This window comes from Mesoplodon mirus (assembly GCF_964341445.2).
Source record: "Mesoplodon mirus genome assembly, chromosome: 1".
In the NCBI taxonomy this organism is placed as follows: domain Eukaryota; kingdom Metazoa; phylum Chordata; class Mammalia; order Artiodactyla; family Ziphiidae; genus Mesoplodon; species Mesoplodon mirus.
The window spans coordinates 205,550,692-205,572,018 of record NC_138976.1 but is presented as its reverse complement, the minus strand read 5'-3'; the positions used below and the strand labels follow the sequence as shown (position 1 = coordinate 205,572,018).

The 21,327-nt window shown below is 37.5% G+C and overlaps 1 protein-coding gene across 1 annotated transcript in view; it reads right to left on the bottom strand.

Annotated features, from left to right (window-relative positions):
• The window catches only part of LOC309807109 (E3 ubiquitin-protein ligase RLIM-like), a gene marked incomplete at both ends in the record, with an annotated part of 36,852 nt that extends 22,200 nt beyond the window's left edge, over positions 1-14,652 (bottom strand). Inside the window, one exon of the mRNA XM_082626344.1 lies at positions 14,494-14,652. Within this exon, the coding sequence (XP_082482470.1) occupies positions 14,494-14,652 (159 nt within the window). The remainder of the gene's footprint in view (positions 1-14,493) is intronic.
• Between the last annotated feature and the right edge of the window lie 6,675 nt (positions 14,653-21,327).

The window sequence follows — 21,327 nt, the reverse complement described above, 5'->3', positions numbered from 1 at the left end:
GTTGTAATAATGGAGTTTTGTAATCAAGAGTTTTCTTTTACTGACTCTGTCCAAGGAAGCTTCTGAACAGATTCTATGACTCAAAGGAAGACTGAAAATAAGCAAGAGATAGCATTCTCCCTGAAAATGGGTAAAAGGAGTTCCGTGCCTTTAGAACTGTAAGAAATGATCAAGACATATATTCCAGATACCTATTGCAGTATAACAGACCAGTCCAAAACGCAGTGGTAGATACAATAGAAACCATGCTGTTATAGTCAGGACTTTGTGAGCTAAGAATAAAGATAAAGAATACTGGGGATGGCTCATCTCTGCTCCATCATGACTGGGCCTCAGCTGTGGTGGCTTGAATAATTGGAGATAGATTAGATAAATTGACTGGTGTCATATGTCTGGGGCCTTGGTTCTGGCTAAGTTTTCTTTGAGTCACATCTTTTGGTGCTGAAATGTCCAACCAAGATGGCATCTTCATTCACAAATCTGGGGCTTGAGTTGGGCTGCACAGGCTGAAAAATCTGGGGCTGGTTTTCTCTCTGTCTCTGTCTTTCTCCATGAAATTTCTCGGTGTAGTTTTGGAGTCTTAGCAACCTGGATATCTCAAAGTAGTTGAACTCTTACATAGTGAGTGGCTTCACCCAAAGTAAACATCTCAAGAGACTTGGCTGGAATCTGTAAGTCTTCCTATGACTTAACCTCACAAGTGCAAGAACACCTTTTCTCTTGCATTCTGTTGATTGAATAAGCCACTGTATCAGCCCATATTCAAGAAGTGGGACACCACATTCTACCTTTCAATAGAGAGGTAACAAAGATTTTATGGTTATATTTAATGTACTATAGCACATGATGAAAAAAATCTTATAATGATGACTTTTCAGTTGAAGTGGAAATTAATCTCTCCCTCTGTTTTCTGAATTGCATTATTCTCTGGGTAAAAATAAAAAAAGGGAGGACATAAAATCTGAAGTTCTTTGCATTCAGCCTGATTTTAAAGATACCCGATTAAGGATCTTTTTATTATGTAATAGTTTTCCCACATCAGAGACCATTGGTAATATTAAGAGCTATTTACTGAGCAACTGTAATTGCTAGACACTCTGCTTGTGTTTTAACTTATTTGATCTCAAGCCCCATGCAAGATAGGTATTACTATTCTCAGAGATAAAGGCATTGAGGCTGATGCAAATTAAGTGATTTTCTCAAAGTTACAGTAATAGATAATATGTTTAGATTCAAACAAGGTCTATAGGATGACTCTCCCTGTTTCGCTCTACTCCGCTATGTTTAATGAAAACACAATTTTAGACATCATTACACAAACGTAGTAAAATCTCAGTTAAATGAGATGCTTGAATCATGTTTGATCATTTTCGTGTGCCATTTCAATTCTGCTTTGGAGTTAGTCTAGAATATCTTCGTTTTAACTTAATAAATAGTAATTTTAAATCAAGAAGTAAACATAATTAAAGCTTGATAAGATATTTCATATTTATGTCTTTTTCTTTCCTACCAGAAGGATGGGTTAAAAGCTTAAAAGCATTGATGCAGAAAAATGAATCTAAATATGCATGTCTCATGGAATCTACTGGAATTGGTTCTTTGACACAAATACTTGTTTTGAATCTAAACACGAAATTCTTGTTAATTGAAATCACACCCTTTCCACTTACATAGGCTTGACACTAGGAATTAGTTTCATCTCTTCCTATGCTTACCTCTAATTATGGAAATAAAAACGTATTTATTTAGCAAGGTCTCATCCCTCTTATGATTTCCTTTCTTCCTGGTTCTGCTCAGATTTAGACTTTTTTTTTTTTTTTTTTTTTTTTTTTGCGGTACATGGACCTCTCACTGTTGTGGCCTCTCCCACTGTGGAGCACAGGCTCCAGACGTGCAGGCTCAGCGGCCATGGCTCACAGGCCTAGCCGCTCCACGGCATGTGGGATCTTCTCAGACCGGGGTACGAACCCATGTCCCCTGCATCGGCAGGCGGACTCTCAACCACTGCGCCACCAAGGAAGCCCAGATTTAGACTTTTGATAGCTTTTCTATTAGTGCCGTGTCAGTGGTTAGTTTGCTTCTATGCTTTCTCTAGTTTTGAGCCATTTTACACACTTTCTCTGAGGCATGCTCCAGGTCTGTTATTCACAAGCAAGTTAGTTCATACTTCTGCACATTTGTTTATTTGTAAAGTCTTACCTCCTAGATTATTGTAATAAATAAATAAACTTACATATACATAAATAATATTCTGTTTGTTTGAAAAGCACTCTGACTTTTTGTGAAAGAGACTCACTTCCCAATTTTACAGCATTAATCTGAGGAACAGGGGCCTGCTGGAATACTCCCCAGGGACAGAGGCTGGCAGGTGCCATCTTCCTGCTCTCTCTCTGCCTTGATAAAACTGAAAGGTGCCATCTTTTTTCCCCTTTTTCCTTTCCTGCAGGTGACAACTTTGTGCTCCAGCCAGCTGGCTCCTTCTTCCCTGCTCTTCCTCTGTCTTGCTATATATATATATTTTCTTCTTCTTTTTCTTTTTTTCTTTTCCCTCTTTCCCTTTATTCAAATGGTGTCATCTTTGCACTCTTCCCACCGCCTCACTCAGCCAGTAAGCATCATCTTCACACTTTCCTTTTGATGTGCTCCAGAGACCCAGAATCTCCAAGACAGGAGATCCCATTTTTGTGGCCTCCACTCAGGGGATGCTCCTTGATCACCTTGCTCTGGAGGCCAGGAGGGATTTCTTTTCTGGGTCCCATGGGACTGTAACAATTGGAGAGACAGTTCTTGGCAGGATACCACCCCCAGGATGTACCACTACACATCAGACTGAGACACAGCCCCAGTCTTTACATGAAAAAAGCCTATTTGCTAGTAGGGACAAGACTTAAGAGCAGACTTCAGGTTCAGCACACATCTAGAGGCTACGGATGTGCTCTCGGGGAAGGTAGGCTGGGGGTGCCATCTCTCCACCCTTACTCTGCCTTACTACAGTTCACTGGTATCTCCCAGAATGGAGCTTGTACACTTATGTGAAGCACTGTTTTCTTGTGACTGCTCCCCGGGGAACACCTTCAGATTGCTTGCTTCTGGGGCGCAGCAGGGCTTACACTTGCAATCTCACAAGGCTAAATATATTTGCATTCTTTAAAAGCTGTTACCAAATTTTCTGGCTTCCTATCAACCTGAATCTAGGTACTGCCTGAGATCCTCCACTTTGGGTTGCTCATTTGTCTTGGCACACCCTCAACTGCTGGGATGGTGTGCCAGGTCTATTAAAAATAAACTGCTTAGACAATCACAAAGATTTGAGAGGCAACCAAGAGTAGACAGGGTTAAATGACAAGGTTCATCTGTCACACAGCTCTTCAAGACTGGGAGATGTGGCTATTTCACTTAATGCATAGAAACCAACACAGAGAGTCAAGCAAAATGAAGAAAGAGAGGACTATACTCCAAAAAAAGAACAAAATAAAACCTCAGGGAAAAATCTTAATGAAATGAACATAAGTAATTTACTTGATAAAGAGTTCAAAGTTATGGTCATAAAAATGCTCACTGAACTCAGAAGGAAAATGGCTGAAAACTGTGAGAACTTCAACGAAGAAACAGAAGATATAAGAAAGTTCCAAATAGAAGTCACAGAACTGGAGAATGCAATAATTGAACTTAGAAATACAGTAGATGAAGCACAAGAAAGAATAGGTGAACTCAAAGACAGGTCAGAGGAACTCATCCAATCAGAGAATAAGGAAGAAAAAAGAATGAAAATAATGAATATAGCTTAAGGGATTTATGGCACATCAAATGGAATAACATTCACCTTATAGGAACTCCAGAAGGAGAAGAGAAAAGGGGGCAGAAAACATTTGTAGAAATAATATCTGAAAACTTTTCCTAACCTGGGGAAAGAAACAGACATCCAGATACAGGAAGCCCAGAGAGCTCCAAAGCAGGTCAACCTAAAGAGATCCATACCAAGAAATATGAAAATTAAAATGTCAACGTTAAAGATAACAAGGGAATCTTAAAATCACCAAGAGAAATACAACTTGTTATATACAACTTGTTATATAACTACATCAACCTAAAAAGCTTCTACACAGAACAATAAACAATCAACAAAATGAAAGGGCGAGCTACAGAATGGGAGAAAATATTTGCACATCATGTATGTGATAAGGTGTTAATATCCAAAATATATGAGGAACTCATACAATGGCTGTATATATATAGATAGATAGATAGATAGATAGATATAGATTCTCAAACAATTCAGTTAAAACTTGGGCAGAAGAATTGAATAAAAATTTTTCCAATGAAGGCATCCAAATCACCAACAGGTTCATGAAAAGATGCTCTACATCACTAATCACCAGGGAAATGCAAATCAAAACTACAACGAGCTATCACCTCAAAGAGACTAAGAGGTAACAAATGTTGACAAGGATGCAGAAAAGGAAACCCTTGTGCACTGTTGGTGGGAATGTAAATTGGTACAGCCGCTATGGTAAACAATATGGAGTCTCCTCAAAAAATTAAAAAGAAAACTACCATACATTAGCAATCCTGCTTTGGGTCTATATATATCCAAAGAAAATGAAATCACTATTTCAAAGAGATATCTGCACTCACACGTTCATTGCAGCATTATTCACAATTGCCGAGAAATGGAAACAACCAAAGTGTCCATACATGGGTAAATGGATATAGAAGATTTGGTACGTACATAGATGGAATATTATTCAGCCATGAAAAAGAAGAAAATCCTGCCACTTGCAACAACATTTATGGATCCTTGGGGCATTATGATGAGTGAAATAAGTCAGAGAGAGAAAAATAAATACTGCATGATGTAACTAAATTGTAGACTCTAAAACAGCCAAACCCAGAGAAACAGAGAATAGAATGGTTGTTGCCAGGGGTTGGGGTTGGGGGAAATGGGGAGATGTTGACCAAAGGGTAAAATATCCAGTTAGCACATGAATTTCTGGGAATCTAATCTACAGCATGGTGACTGAGGTTAACAGAACTGTATTATATACTTTAAAGTTGCTAAGAGAGTAGATCTTACATGTTCTCACCGAAAAAAAAATGTTATTTATGCGAGGTAACGGAGTTGTGTTAACTAGCTCCGCTGTGGTAATCATTTCACAACATGTAACATACCAACAGGTTGTACACCTTAAACTTACACAATGCTATATGTCAATTACATCTCAATAAAGTTAGAAAAATACAGAAAACAGACTGTTGCACAACATTCAAGCAAAAATACTAGTTTTGGGCTGCTTTTTCTTGAATTTAGTCATTGTTCCTTCTTGAATCTGTTTTGTATCACATGATAGCAGACTCATACAGGCAGCTTACTTCTGATCAGGCGCAGCCAAAAAGAAGCAACTGATGGTATATGGGAGTTTAGGGATAAGCTACGAGATTTCTCCCTTTATTCCTCTACTTTGTGAAGATTCTCCAGCAGCAACTTTGTAACTTCCATGGCTCCAACTCCAATGAGACAGAACTGGTATGGTCTGACATTGATGATCATTTAACCTGGCCCTGGACTCCTTTACAACCCTCTGCTTAACTCTGCCTTTCCAGCATAGGGGTTAAAGTAAATTCCTGTTCCTACTAATCACTCCATTATCTAGGTGGCCCTTCTTTACTTCTCAGAAGTTTCATCACTGGTGTTCTTAATACCCTGTATTAAATTTATTTGCAAAGACTTGAAACAATTTCTATTTTATTTGTTATGGGCAAATACAGTATAATAAAATTTCCAAATATTAAAAAAAAATTAGAAGAGACATGAAATCTCAAAATGGGGAAATGTTAGCCACGTTTAGGAAGAAAATGTACTAATATTATTGGAGGAGAGAATTCAGGAATTGGAAGAGAACACTAATGAGTTTGGAAGGTATAAGACTGTGGAGAAGTTTGAATGGTGGGCTTCATGCCACAGGAAATAGGGAGTGATTCAAAGTTCTATAAAGATTGTGCTCACTTCAGCAGCACATATACAAAGTTTTATAAGATTAATCTGAAAGTGGTAGGCAGTTTGGAGTATGTGATGGAGTGATGTCAAAGAAAAATTGCACCAGATGGTTACACAGGCAAGGAGTACTTTACTCAAGATGATTCTGTAATAGAGGAGAGAGACTGAACTCCATTCTGCTGAAACAAAAGGCATGGAAGTTTTTAGATGCCAGGATGAGCTGTAGGAAAAATAGTAGAGGATGCTGGAGAAGAGGTTGGTCAATATAATTAGACCATCTCTGTTTGCTTTGGCTCTTATCAAAGTTAGGCTCCTATACTCCCCACAGAGACTGGGAAGTAGGGGCAATACCTTTCTTGAAGGTTATATTTCAAAGAGCTGACTCCCAGGTCCTTGAGAAAGACATTTCTGGGTTGGAAAAGTATCAAGTGACTAGGAGAAAATTTACATCTCAAAGGGGCAGAGAAAGAATTTACAATTTCAAGTTTCTTAAAGTAAATGTTTTCAGAAAAGGGAGGTTAAGGGCCTATGGTAAAGAAAAAACCTGTCTGACGTTGAGCCAAACTGAGGGACACATTAAGGCCATCTTGATCAGTAGTTAAAATTAGCATTACCTTCAGGAAGGTTATTTTATAAAGAAAAGCAATGCTTTAGAAACTTTCTCAGAAGAATCAAAAGTAACTGTCTGCTAGTTAGATACAGGTCAGGAATAATGAGAAAGGGCAGTTACAAAGTTAACTCAACTAATGTTCTCTGTGTTGTAGCTTTAATAAAGATGAAATAAGTAGAAAAAAAATAATCCATTGGTACACGGTGAGAGCCAATTGGATGGATTGCCCAATTAGAAATACTTCTTTATTTTCTAGTCATTATCAGTCAAGGATTAACAAACCTAATTTTATTAGATATACTTCTGTCTAGGGATTGAGAAATATCAATTATTTAAACTTAATCACTACTTTATTTCTGTGAGATTTTTAAAAATATACTTTGGGGAAAAGTAATGGAAGAGTGATATAGCACTAAAACATTGAAGTGAATGACATAATAAGATCCTATCTTTCTCAACTTAAGGAGAAAAAAAGGGAGGGCAAAAGAAATGGGCAGAAAGTAAGTTTACCTACCAGTCATTGTGTCAAGTGTTTTCATATATTTATCTAATTTAATACTCACAAAACAATGAGACATAAGATATTTATCCCATTCCGTAGATGAAACTCTGTTTACAAAGTAATATATCAACCAATTGTAGAGCTGACCCTTGAATTTAAGGCCTTACGTCTGTTGAAATGCAAGAGCCAAACCCTGCTAATACAAGGTGCTTAGAATAGGTAGACTTCAGTGAGCAGGAAAATTAGAGCATGCGTGAACTGATGACAAGTTTTGCTGATCTAGTAGCTTTGTGAGATTTGTCTAGATCCAAAGACCCTTGCTCTACTAAACCATCAAATTAGAGGTGGTCTCCTTCTTAAACAACCAATATTTGCAGAGCTATTCAGACTTTGAGTCATGGTATTTTTTCAAGGATTAACTATTATCACTGGCTTTTCAAATTTTAACTTTAGAAAGTCCTTGCTTTTGTTGGAAGCAATGTTAAATTTTGATGCAGTTGTTTGCAGGGATGAAACTTGGTCGCCCTCTGGAGGCTATTCTCAGGTCCGACTAGCATACCTTAATTTTGAGAAAGAAGTCAGGTCTCAACAATTTAACAACTCATTTTAAATGTGTGGAAATTATGTATATACATTATACTTTTTTAGAAGTTACAAAACATTGAGTTCAAAATGCTCAAAATATTTTAAAATGCTGAATTAAACGTTTTATGGCATAGCATGTTTTGAATTCCTGTTCTCCCTTTGGAAATGGAGATGGTCATCATTCTCCTTTTATCATGCAATATCTATACTGGGACTAAAACCGTTATTTTTTCCTCCCCTATTATAAGAACACATGGGCAATTAGTTCTATAAATTGAATGATAAAACACATGACAATACAATACACTCGATTACTACCAAGATCTTTCATTTTAAGTTTAAAAAAAAATCTCTAAATTTCCAATTAAAAAAAATTTTTTTTCTTTCTCTCAGATATAAAACATCAGAGCTTACAAGAACCCTTAAAAACAGAATGGCTCAAAGGATAAAAATGTTTTGCTCCCTAGTTCATTCTTGTTCAGTTTTCTTGTAGAAGGTGTATTATACCAGTTAGTGTAAATTATACAAGCAAAGTTCTTGCCATATATTGGTTACAGCATTTCTACATAAAGTAAGCATTTATGGGCCTTCCCTGGTGGCACAGTGGTTAAGAATCCACCTGCCGATGCAGGGGACACGGGTTCCAGCCCTGGTTCCCGAAGATCCCACATGCCGCGGAGCAACTAAGCCCATGTGCTGCAACTACTGAGCCTGCGCTCTAGAGTCCGTGTGCCACAACTATTGAGCCTGCGCTCTAGAGCCCATGCGCCACAACCACTGAAGCCCGCGCACCTAGAGCCCATGCTCCGCAACGAGAAGCCACCGTGATGAGAAGCCCACGCACTGCAACAAAGAGTAGCCCCCACTCTCCGCAACTAGAGAAAGCTCGCGTGCAGCAATGAAGACCCAACACAGAGCCAAAAATAATAAATAAAAAAATAAATTTTAAAAAGTAAGCAGTTATGAGCTGCTATAAACCTACTGTTTCTTTACTTGATTTAAATGAATTTAATTCTTTAAATAACTGAGCAGGTAGAGAATTTAGACTCAGCCATTATTAGAGGTACGTTATACAGCCAAAGTGGTATAAAAACCCTGTAACATGAAAGTGTTGTGGAGGTCCTTCTGGTCTTCTGAGGCCGGGACACCTGTACCTTTATGTCCCATTTATAAATGTTCCTGTATAATGTTTGGGATGTTGAAATATTTGATGAGATAGATACCTCATGCCTATTACATGCCTTCCCTATATCTCTCTCAACTACATCCCTCTAATGAGTTGGTGCAGCTCCAAGGCTCTATCCAGTAAAAAGGTAGTGTCAGGCAGTGCTTGTTGTACTCAATGGCTTTTAATCCTCCAACTGCCTTGTAATCTCCTCCTTCACACCTTGATGCTTAGAAATGGCATATTTCCTGAGGAAGAGGTTTCTAGGGAGTCCTGGATACTTGCTTGAAATGGGGACAGGAGGATGGAGGAACAGAAGGGAAGATATAGGGAAGATGAACGGATTTTTTAATATATATATTTTTTAATTTATTAACTTATTTATTTATGGCTGTGTTGGGTCTTCGTTTCCATGCGAGGGCTTTCTCTAGTTGCGGCAGGTGGGGCCCACTCTTCATCACGGTGCGCAGGCCTCTCACTGTTGCGGCCGCTGTTGTTGCGGAGCACAAGCTCCAGATGCACAGGGTCAGTAATTGTGGCTCACGGACCTAGTTGCTCCGCGGCATGTGGGATCTTCCCAGACAAGGGCTCGAACCCGTGTCCCCTGCATTGGCAGGCAGATTCTCAACCACTGCGCCACCAGGGAACTCCGGATTTTTTTTTATATAAATTTTTCTGCCATAAAGACTATAGGTAGCAAGCAAAGCAATCAGGGAAATTTATATTCATGCATTAATTTACCACTTACAATGATGAGTAGATAGAGGACATTAGATAGATTAAGGAAGTATCTAGGAGGTAAAATGGATAAGATTGATAATGGATAGGATATAGTGGCTGATGCGAGAGGGTGAACTCAAGGATTATTGTTAGGTGCCTGGTTTATACAACTGGGTGAATGGTGTCACTACACACTAAGACAAGTGAAAATGAAGGAGGAGAGATTCGGCAGTTTAGGGAGACCATGAGTATTTAGCTTTATGTATATTTTAAATGAACAGATTTAGATGTTAAATAAGCAACTGGATTTACAGAATTCAGATTAGAGGTCTCAGGTACACAAATGTCCAAACTTTATGGAGTTGGTAACTGAAGCTGTGTGTTTCTGTGAAATCATATTATGAGTTCTAGAGTGAGAGGACATAATGGCCTAGAACTGAATTTTGCAGAATTTCAACATTTAATGTCTGAGGAGAAGGATACGTACCTGCAAAGAAGATAGAGAATGAACTGCCGCAGAGATTAAAGGAAAACCAGAAGAGTTTTTGGGTCAAGGAAAATCAAGTCTCAAAGACAGAAGCAAATCCTACTTACAGGTCAAGTAAGTAGGAGATAAAATTTTCACATCGCATCCATGGATTTGGAAATAACTTATGAAGTACCTTTTTATTGGAGTAATAAAAGATGGATTCTATTGGGAGTGGGTTGAAGCATGAGAAGGAAGTAATAAAGTGAAGATATCAAATATAGATAAACATTTTTAAACAGCTTTATGGAGGTACAGCTGATGCACAACAAATGGCACATGTTTAATATATACTATTTGATGAGTTTGGACATGTGCATAAACCCATGAGACAATTAACACAATCAAGGTAATAGACATATCTGTCCCCTCCAAAAGCTTCCTTGTGTCCCATTTTTTCTGTGTGTGGTAAGAACACTTAACATGAAATTGACCCTCTTAACTAATTGTAAGTGCTTAACACTATTGTTAACTACAGACACTATTTGTACAGCAGGTTTCTTGAATTTACTCATCTTGTATAACTGAAAATTCATACCTGTTGAACAACAGCTCCCCATTTCTCCCTTTCCCCAGCCCCTGGCAACCAACATTCTATTCTCTGCTTCCATGAAGTCTGATTATTTTAGATACCTCATATAAATGGAATTATGCAGTATGTTCCCTTCTGTGACTGGCTTATTTACTTAGCATATTGTCCTCCAGGTTCATCCCTGTTGCCACAATGGTAGAACAACCTTCTTCTTTAAAAGTTGAAAATATTCCATTGTAAATATATACTACATGTTTTGAACCATTCATCTGTCGATGGACATATTGGGAAAAACTTCTTGACATTGATCTTGGCAATGATTTATTGGCTATGACACCAAAAGCACAGACCACAGAAGCAAAAATAGACAAGTAGAACTACATCAAAATAAAAAGCTCCTGCACAACAAAGGAAACAACCAACAGAATGGAAAGGTAACCAATGGAATGGGAGAAAATATTTGAAAATCATATATCTGGTAAGGGGTAAATATCCAAAATTTATAAGGAATTCCCACAACTAAGTAGCAAATAAACCAAATAACTCGATTAAGAAATGGGCAAATAACTTGAATATATATTTTCCAAAGAACACATATGAATGGCCAAAATGTATATGAAAAGGTACTCAGCATCGCTAATCATCAGGGCAATGCAAATCAAAATCACAAAGAGATATTACCTCACACCTGTTAGGATGCTTACTTTCAAAAATACAGAGGTAACAAGTACTGGGGAGAATATGGAGAAATTGGATCTCTTGTACACTGTTGGTGGGAATACAAAATGGTATATAGTCACTATGGAAAACAGTATGGAGGCTTCTCGAAAAATTAAAAATAGAACTATCATATGATTTAGCAATCCCACTTCTGAATGGATATATGTATATATATATATGTAGATATATGTGTGTGTTTATATATATATATATATATATGTATAAGAGAACTGAGATCAGATCTCAAAAAGATTGCACTCTCACGTTCATTGAAGCATTATTCACAATTGCCAAGATATAGAAAAACATTTTCAAGAATTATTTTAAAAACTGTGCCTTTGAAGAAGAGATAGTGTGGTAATTAGTAATAGAAGTCAGGTGGAGAAAGGTGAGTTTGGTTTTGCTTTTCTTTTTTGCTTTACTCTTCTTTATTATTTTTCCCAATTTGGAAGATTTTAGAATGTTTAAAAAAGATAGTGGAAAAGATCCAGATTAGAGAAGGTATTGAACAAAATAAGGATCCTTAGAGAGTGCAAGGTGATGCAATCCAAATCAGGAGTAAGGGAATTGGGTTTAGTAGGAATAGAGCTTCTGCTCTGTTAAATTACCAAAGGAGATAAAGATGGCAGCAGATGTAGTAACTCTATCATGTTAACTAACAGGAAAGTTCTCCTAATGTTTTTTTCTTTTCTGTGAATTAAAAGAGATTATCTCCTGATATTATAGCAAATGGTGGGGACATGCCATTTAAGAATAGTGCAATAGCTGAATCACTTTGTTATACAGCAGAAACTAACACAACATTGTAAAGCAATTATACTCCAATAAAGATTTTTTTAAAAAAACAAAGAATAGTGCAGAAAGAGAGAACAAAGTGTAAAGAGTGGGAAATGATGGGTCCAGATTAATGTAGCAGAATTAAAGGGCAATATTAAAGGACCTTTTAGGTTAGTGATCATGAATTTATAAAGGAAACAATCTAAACTATTATACACTTTACTTGGGAAGACTTTGAAAGCTGGAGATCAAGAAAAGAGAAAGCAATGGTTTGGGTTGATCCAGCATAATTAAAAGACACTGGAACAGGGCTAGGGACAAACACACTATTAGATAATGGACATTGGAATGTAAGAGAGTAAGGAGAGATACAAAGGCAGTATCAGGAGAAAGCAAGGGAGTAAACAGACTTGCGTCAAAGTACTATCATAGTGGTGGGGTATTTGAACAAGTGAACTGGAATGTGAGAAGTTATCGTAAAGGGATGGCATATTTGTGTGAATAATTTTTAAAGACTATTTCTCTTTTTCCAGCTCTGATTTTTATTTTAGAGGACTGACTCCTGAAAACTCGGTTTCCCAGGATTCACTGGCAACTAGCTTCCAATTAATTTTGAGTAAAGGAAGGACTGGTGAGAGTTTGGAAGAAGGGGATAGGGGAGAACCCAGAATGACCTCTTTCTTTGAGTTGTACATACAACTGAGGCTTCGTCTCCCTCATGCATCCAATTCCTGCTCAAGGGCTTCTCCCTCCATGTCCCCAGCACCCACCAGCAGTCTCTACATTCATTAGAGTTCTGCTTAGGGGATTCAGTCTTTCCAAACTCTAGGTTGCCTTCCTATTTCATTTGACTCCAGATTTTATAACTTTTGAAACAAGCTCCTTTTATTAAAATCTACTTTCTAAATTTCTTGAAGCAGATTTCCTGTCCTGCATGAGTAATCCCAGGAAAAAGATGCTCAAGATGGGACTCTGGAATAAGGTTTTGAGCTTGAATGTAGTAGTGACTCCATTGCCAATGCAAAGACAAGTGCTTCTTCCGAGTAGTGGAAGCCATAAATAAATTACCAGCAATATTTGCTTTGAACATATTGCCAGTTGAAGACAATACTTTTACATCTCAAGCGGCAGCTGATTTTGTCTATTACAGCAGTAATAACTACAAGCACCACGGGGACCATTAGCTGCTTCTTATAGCACCAGAGAGCTTACAAAATGAAAATGTTTACACTTAATGTTAAAAGATGTTAGGTGTTTAAACTCTCAGATCGAGGCATGGGAAGACACAGAGAGCCACACTGAGGGCCTTAAAATTTTCTCACGTCTTATAGCCACACAGCAGACATGGCTGAGGATCAAGTTTCAAATCTAAAAGTGTGAGTTGCAGAATTAAAATGCAAGTTCAAGGTACATCTGTGCTAAGTCTCACAGATTAATATCAGGACATTGATCAGGAAGAGCTGGGCATTAAGATAAGGATATATTGAGTATTTAGGATAAGTGCAGGTAGGCAGACTCAGATTAATATGAAAATTTTTAACCCAAATCTTCCTGTGGTTTCCTCGCCAAAGGAAGCCACCCTTCTTCCTCCCCATTTGAGGAAACTAACCTTCCCTTACTTAACATATGTCTAAAGACCTCATCTAAATAGGTTAGTTTTCAAGGAAATTGCTACTTTTCTCAAGACCCACTCACATCAGCACTTACTGCATCCTAAAAACTACAGTCAGATTCCACCAGGCCCCAGGAGGCAAGTATAATGTCCACCCTGGTAGGAGTTAGCATATACATCAAAAGAAATGCTATATCCTGCTAATGTGTATCAGCAGAAACCTGTAGAATGTGTGTGTGGCATATGGTTTTTTGGGTTTTTTTGTTTGTTGTTTTGCAGTACGCGGGGCTCTCACTGTTGTGGCCTCTCCCGTTGCGGAGCACAGGCTCCGGACGCGCAGGCTCAGTGGCCATGGCTCACGGGCCCAGCCACTCCGTGGCATGTGGGATCCTCCTGGACCGGGGCACGAACCCGTGTCCCCTGCATCGGCAGGTGGACTCTCAACCACTGCGCCACCAGGGAAGCCCTGGCATATGTTTTACAAGTGCTAGACTGAGAAAGATGGAATATAAAGTTGGAAGGGGTTGAATTTATTATAAAGAACATACCTGAGATTCAAAGTAGCTGATGGAATTGGCTCTAATCGTTGGCTTGTTTGGCTGACTGATACATAGATTCAATAGTCAGCAACATTCAAAGAGGGCAAGATGCCATAATTTATCTGACAGAATGTAGACAAAGGAATCCATGTACTTAAAATGAGAATGTTGGAGTGGATTAATTATGTAAAACCCACTCAACTATCCCACAGTTATGCCCCCACAGAGGTCATCGATAACATTCTTCTTCAAGACATTAAGACATTCTTTGATGAGAGAAATACAAGCATCCTTGAAAACCTCTGTGGAATCTGTCTTCTGGGGGCTAATGATGACAATGCGGGATAGCACCAATGAAATGGCCCCCATGCTTTTAACAGGAATATGGGGTTACAGAGTAGCAGAGGTTAAGTGGTAGCATTTAATATGAGAAACAAGGTGAGTGCAATTATCATAAAGGTCAGCAGGGCAGAGTGACACTATTTTCACCCAAAATGACTTCCAGCAGTAACAGATTAATCACATTTACACTGGGAATTACATTGATGAGCAGGCTTGACTGTATAAATGAAAATAAAATTCAAGCACAATGAGCAGAAACCTGCATTGATTTTCCAGGAATGAAAATTACAGCCTCGCCCAGACCTAAACCAGAGATCAGGTGGCTACAATAGCTTCAGAAACTTTGCTGCAAAACTGTCAAATGTATAGAGTGTGATTTTTTTTTCTCCAGGTCTACCTCAAAGGTGTTTACAATTTTCCAGGGGGAATGTTTAGAAAGAAAAGTGGAAAACTCAGAATTTTTCAGAGATTATTAAGATAAATTTACACACCTGAGGTTCCAAAACATCACTGTGGTCTTCAGGTCATAATAGGGCTTATGGAAGCCATGTGATAATTGGAATTTTGACACAAGTTCACCTCACTAGAAATCCTGTGCAGTGACCTACACTATATTTCGCCATATCTGAATGTATTTTTGGAGTACACATACTTGGAAAATGACAGAACTCTCAAACAAGGTAAGTGCTATTGAGAACGGCTACTGCCTGACACCCATTAGGATAGCTATTATTAAAAACAATAATAAATAACAAGTATTGGCATGGATGTGTAGAAATCTGAACCCTTCTCCATTGCAGTTCCTCAAAAAATTAAACAGAATTACCATACGATCTAGCTATTCTACTTCAGAGTATATATCCAAAGGAATTAAAAGCAGGGACTTGAACAGATGTTTGTAATTTCATGTTCTTAGCAGCACTATTCACAATAGCCAAAAGATGGAAACAACCTAAATGTCCATCAACAGAGGAATGGATAAACAAAATGTAGTATATACATACAATGGAATATTAATGACCCTTAAAAGGTAAAAAATTCTGACACACACTACGATATGGATGAACTTTGAAGACATTATGCTAAATGAAATAAGTCAGAACCGAAAACACAAATACTGTGATTCCAGTCATATGAGGTACTAGAGTAGTCAAATTTATATAGACAGATAATAGAATGGTGATTGCCAGGGTCTGGGTGCAGTGATGAATGGAGAGGTGTTGTTTAATGGGTACAGAGTTTCAGTTTGGGAAGATGAACAAAGTCCGGGAGATGAATGGTAATGATGGTTGCACAACAACGTGAATGTACTTGATGCCACTAAATGGTACACCTAAACATGGTTAAGATGGTAACTTTTATGTCATGCATATTTTGCCACAACTGGAAAAAAATACATAGGAAGGGCCAAGTGGAAGCTCCTGGAACTGTCCTTACATGAAAACAATACCAAAAAATAGCAATAGCACATATCTGGGGAATTGGCAGAGTCTAAAATAACCATGCAGATGGTAATCTCCATCACCTGCCCCATTTAAATAATCTGTTTGGCCTGTAAAAAAGGCAAATAAGTCATGGACAATGATTGTTGATTATCATAAGATAATGAGGTACTAATTCTAATCAGAGCTGCTGGATTTTATGGGCCTTTTTTTCCTGGAACAAATCAAAACATCTCTAACTCCTGATATACAGCTATTGATCTGGTGAATAGTTGTCTCCACATCAAACAGCAAAGGTAATGGAGCAGTTCACTTCTACCTGACAGAGACAGAAGTACACTCAAACTCTGTCTTACTTGAGTGCTATGCCAAGTCTCCCGATGTCTATAATATTATAGTCCATAGGGAGATTAGTCATCTGGATATCACAAAAGCATTATGATAGTCCCTTGTATTGATGAGTTTATGGTGATTGGACATGAGAAAAAGTAGGAAGTACTCAAGTTGTGTCAGTAAGATACATAGATGTCAGAGTGGGAAATAAACTCCATGAAAATTTAGGATGTCAAATATATCACAGCCTAGGTATGATAATGCACACAAACAGAAACCAACCTGCAGAAAGCACTGAAGATCATGTTGATTTGTTTTAAAGATGGAGGCAGCACACAACTAGGATTCCGAACGATTTTTTACACACTCCCTTTCCTAAATCCCATTCCTGATAGTGACTGCTCTTTCCTTTTACCTCTTCTCTCCTGTCCTCACCCTTCCTTTATTGTTCCCTATCCTTCTTACCCCTCTGCCCTCTTTCATTCTTCCTCATACAGAATAGCCTGGGCTATTATTTGTATTCTTTACATTCTTTGTATCTCTCTCCCGTCCACCCCCCACCTCAACAAAGGCCTTGTACCAATTAAGAAAGTAAACATTTCAAGTCTTCAGAGTATTGAGAGGAGAAAGTTATGGGGAAATAGCAAATCCTGACAATTTAAATATTCTCTATGTATCACGTAAGTATATTTATCGTAAATAAATTCATACATGCAATAATAGTACAAACAGAAAATATTCACAAGCTACCAGACTGCCAAATTCTGCATGAGATACAAAATCACATACCTATACTATCTGCTTTTCAATTTATAATTAAAACCATGTTACCTCAGAATTTTAAAAATAGCATTTTGATAATTATAAAAAAAATAACTACATTAAAATTTTAAATTTCTGCACTTTTAAAGACACCATTAGAAAATGAAAGGGAAAGCAACAGATTAGAGAAAATATTCATGAGATATAGATATAGATATAGATATATACATAACATAGACTGGCATCCAGGATATGTAAGATGATCTTACAACTCAATAGTGAAGTAGTATTTGGGGGAAATACTACTTCAGAATTATAAGAAACAAATATTTGTGTTTAAGCCACCCAGCCTATAGTATTTTTTATTGAGATATAGTTGAAATATAACATTATGTAAGTGCAAGGTGTACACTTGTTGGTTTGATACATTTGTATATTGCAGCCTGATTACCACCAGTAGCATTAGCTAACACCTCTATCATGTCACACAATTATCATTTCTTTTTTTGTGGTGAGAATAATTATGATCTAGTCTCTTAGCAACTTTGAAGTTTATAGTACAGTATTGCTGACTGTAATCACCATGTTGTGCATTAAATCTCCAGGGCTTATTTATCTATCAATACCAGTTGCAAGTTTATATCATTTGACCAACATTTTTCCAATTTCCCCACTCCCAGCCCCTGGACCACCATTCTACTCTTGGCTTTTATGACTTTGGCTTTTTTAGATTCCATATATAAGTGATATAAGACAGAAAAAGACAGTCTATGGTATTTTTGTCATAGCAGACCAAACAAAGGAGTATTTGGGAGATGCCATATCATGTAAGCTTTTTAGTCAATGGTGAGAAATATTGATTTTATTCAATTACAGTAGGATAGTGCAATGCAGAGTTGGGTTTGGAGGCTTAAACATGGGAGAAAAATGATCTAATTTATTTTTTTAAGATTATCTATTGGGGGCTGCTTCCCTGGTGGCGCAGTGGTTCAGAGTCCGCCTGCCGATGCAGGGGACGTGGGTTCGTCCCCCGGTCCGGGAAGATCTCACATGCTGCAGAGTGGCTGGGCCCATGAGCCATGGTCACTGAGCCTGCGCATCGGGAGCCTGTGCTCCGCAACAGGAGAGGACACAGCAGTGAGAGGCCTGCGTACCACACACAGACACACACACACACACACACACAAAAAGATTATCTATGGGGAGTTTCCTATAGACAAGTAAACAAGGATTCAAGAAGAAACTTTAGAAGGCCCTTTATAAGAGTCCAGGTAAAGGATAGCAGATTAAGTTGGTAAAAATAGAAAAACATTAACTAGCAATTCACTGAGAAATAGATTTTCAGGAACTAACCCCCACACATTTAGATAATTCATCTGAAATACGCTATTTGAAAATATACCTTCTTAGGATGCATCATATCTCTGAAGGAAATGCTAAAATACCAATGGATTGATAGTCCAAGCAATGAAGATTTACTGAGTGGTGTGTGTGTGTGTGTGTGTCTGTGTCGTCCTCAACTGTCCTAGGTTCAAGGAAAGGCAAATAGAAATAAAACCTTCATGTTGGAATACTGTCCCACAGTGAGTAAAGGTATCATGTACTTTTAAAATTATATTTATTTAAACAAAGCCTAATATAATGGGAAAAATAAACTAGACCTGGAATCAAAAGACCTGAGTTTGAATCGCAGCTTGATTAATTACCAGAATATTAAGTTCGGGCAAGTTGTCCACATTTGATCAATTTCAGGTTCCTTATTTACAAAATGGTAGGCTGGATGGAGTGATCTCTAGGCTCCCTTCTTGCATGAGATTTTGTTATTCTACAACACCATATTGGTATTCTCATTAAAGTGAATTTCAAGTGATTGGTCAAGAAGAGGTTCATTTATTTACTTCTTTTATTTCAAATTTAATAATAATGTAAGCCCTCATCCCATCAGGCAAAGAAGAAACTCTACCAGTTTGTCATCATTCAAGAATCCATTTCTTTCATTAGGTCACATGAACATTCTAGAGGCTTAAAATAACCCTAGAAAGTGTGGTAGAGGCTCTGTATTTGGGCCTTAAACAAAAGATACATCTTGTTGAACTTTCATGGTGGCTTTAAATCTGCTGACTCTACTGCTTCACTGATAAACTGGAATCACAGTAAAGTTGGTGCCTGAACCCATATTACTTGCATGAAGTGCATAACCACTGTTTCTGAAATCTTTCTCTATCTCTGGAGACATGCCCTATTTTCACATTGCCATAGTGAATGTTTAAGTTTTCTGCTACATGAAGATATGTCCCTCTCTCCAGCCTCAGGGACATCTATCCCTCTTCCTTTGGAGTCTCAATGGCTCTCCTCTGTTTCCTCTCTCTCTCTCTCTCACCTAACATTATTCTTTCAAAGTATTTGTGCTTTTCAAAGAACAAAGGAAAATCTGTCAATTCCAGGAAACACCAGCTTTTCACCCTAACACAAATCTCCCCTGAAGTAATTAACAGCAAATGTTAACTACCATCTTGAAGTGGTGGTAATAGAGTTATTGGGGAAAATAAACACAAATTAAAGCTTCAGTAAATTATACTGCCATAACTACAAATAATTAGCTCTTCAAGAAAACAGATTTATATATCGACAAAATCCTTGTTTTGGAGCCTTCTCACCAAATAGCCTTAGTCGTTAAGGGAACAATCAATGATCTAGAATCTATCCCTCACCAAGCATACTTTGAAAAGTTCATTCTACTATACAGCTCATTAGATCGAACTTGCAATAAATCTTAACAGACTCAGAGAAGAAAATGTTTATTTAAAGTGGTAAATTTTTCAAAACTTCACGTGGAGCCTGTGTTTCCAAAGATCTGATTCCTGCTTCATATCATCCCCAATCATTAGAGAGATCTCTAACCAAAAGGTATGTAAATCTTCTATGTTCATGTTGCCATATCTGACTACATATATATTCTTATTTAACACACACAAAAACTCATGCACACACTGTCTCTCGCTCTCTCACATACATACACAAACACACACACACACCCATCCCTTCAGTTCATATATTTGTAAACCTACATACTCTTTTTGTAACTGCAACTTATTTTTTAAATCCACATTATGTTATTATGATCCACCCATGTTAATACACACAAAAACATTTCATTCAATTTACCTATTGTATAATATTACTTTTGAAAACAAACCATAATTTATTTATCAATTACCTTTAAGAAGGGAATTTAGGTAACATCCACCTTATTATAAACAGCACTACATTAAAACTCCAATGCACCTAGCTTTTAATGTAGATAAATAAGAACTTCCTTAATGATAGAGAGGCTGACCTTTCTATTACAATTTTCGTGGCCACCCAGATTTATTCTTTTGTGTTTTTATTTGTCCATTTGTCTATACTGCTGTGAAAATGTTTCAATATTAATGTCAAATAATCTGTTCAGCTTTTCTTCATACTTTTTGATTGTTTAAATGTTGTCTTTAAGACACCTTTCCCTAACCTGATTTCATAAAGCTATATCCATATTTTGCTTTTAAAGTATTAATGTTTTTCTTTCATATTTAATTTTTGATTTGAACTGGAATTTATTTTCTCATTTCTTTAAGATAGGGGTCTAACCCTTTGTCCATATGAATTTCCAATAATCTCAACACCATTTATTAAAAGGTTCATCCTTTCTCCACACATCTGTAATGTTACCACATTAGTCTTTTTTTTAATCTATCTATGTTCCTGGGCCCCATATTCTGTTCAATTTTGTTTGTCTATACCTTTGCTGTGCCAGTACCACACTGTTTTAATTAATATGACTTTAAGTGTTTATATCAGGTAGCATAGGTTGCCCTTTCTTCATGTTTCTTAATGTTTTCATATCTTCTTCAAAAATTTTCGGCTACTTTCAACTCCCTACTTATACCTAATGGTCACCTTGGCTAAGACACGGTAACCAGACATTTGGTCAAACATTATTCATGATATTTGTGTGAAGAATTTTTTTAGATGAGATTAACATTTAACCCAATCAGTTGAAAGTCTTAATAGAAAAAAGGCTGACGGCCCCTCAAAAAGAGGGAATTCTGCCAGCAGACTGCCTTTGGACTCACACTGCAATATCAGCTCTTCCCTGGGTCTCCAGCCTGTTGCCCTGCCCTGCAGA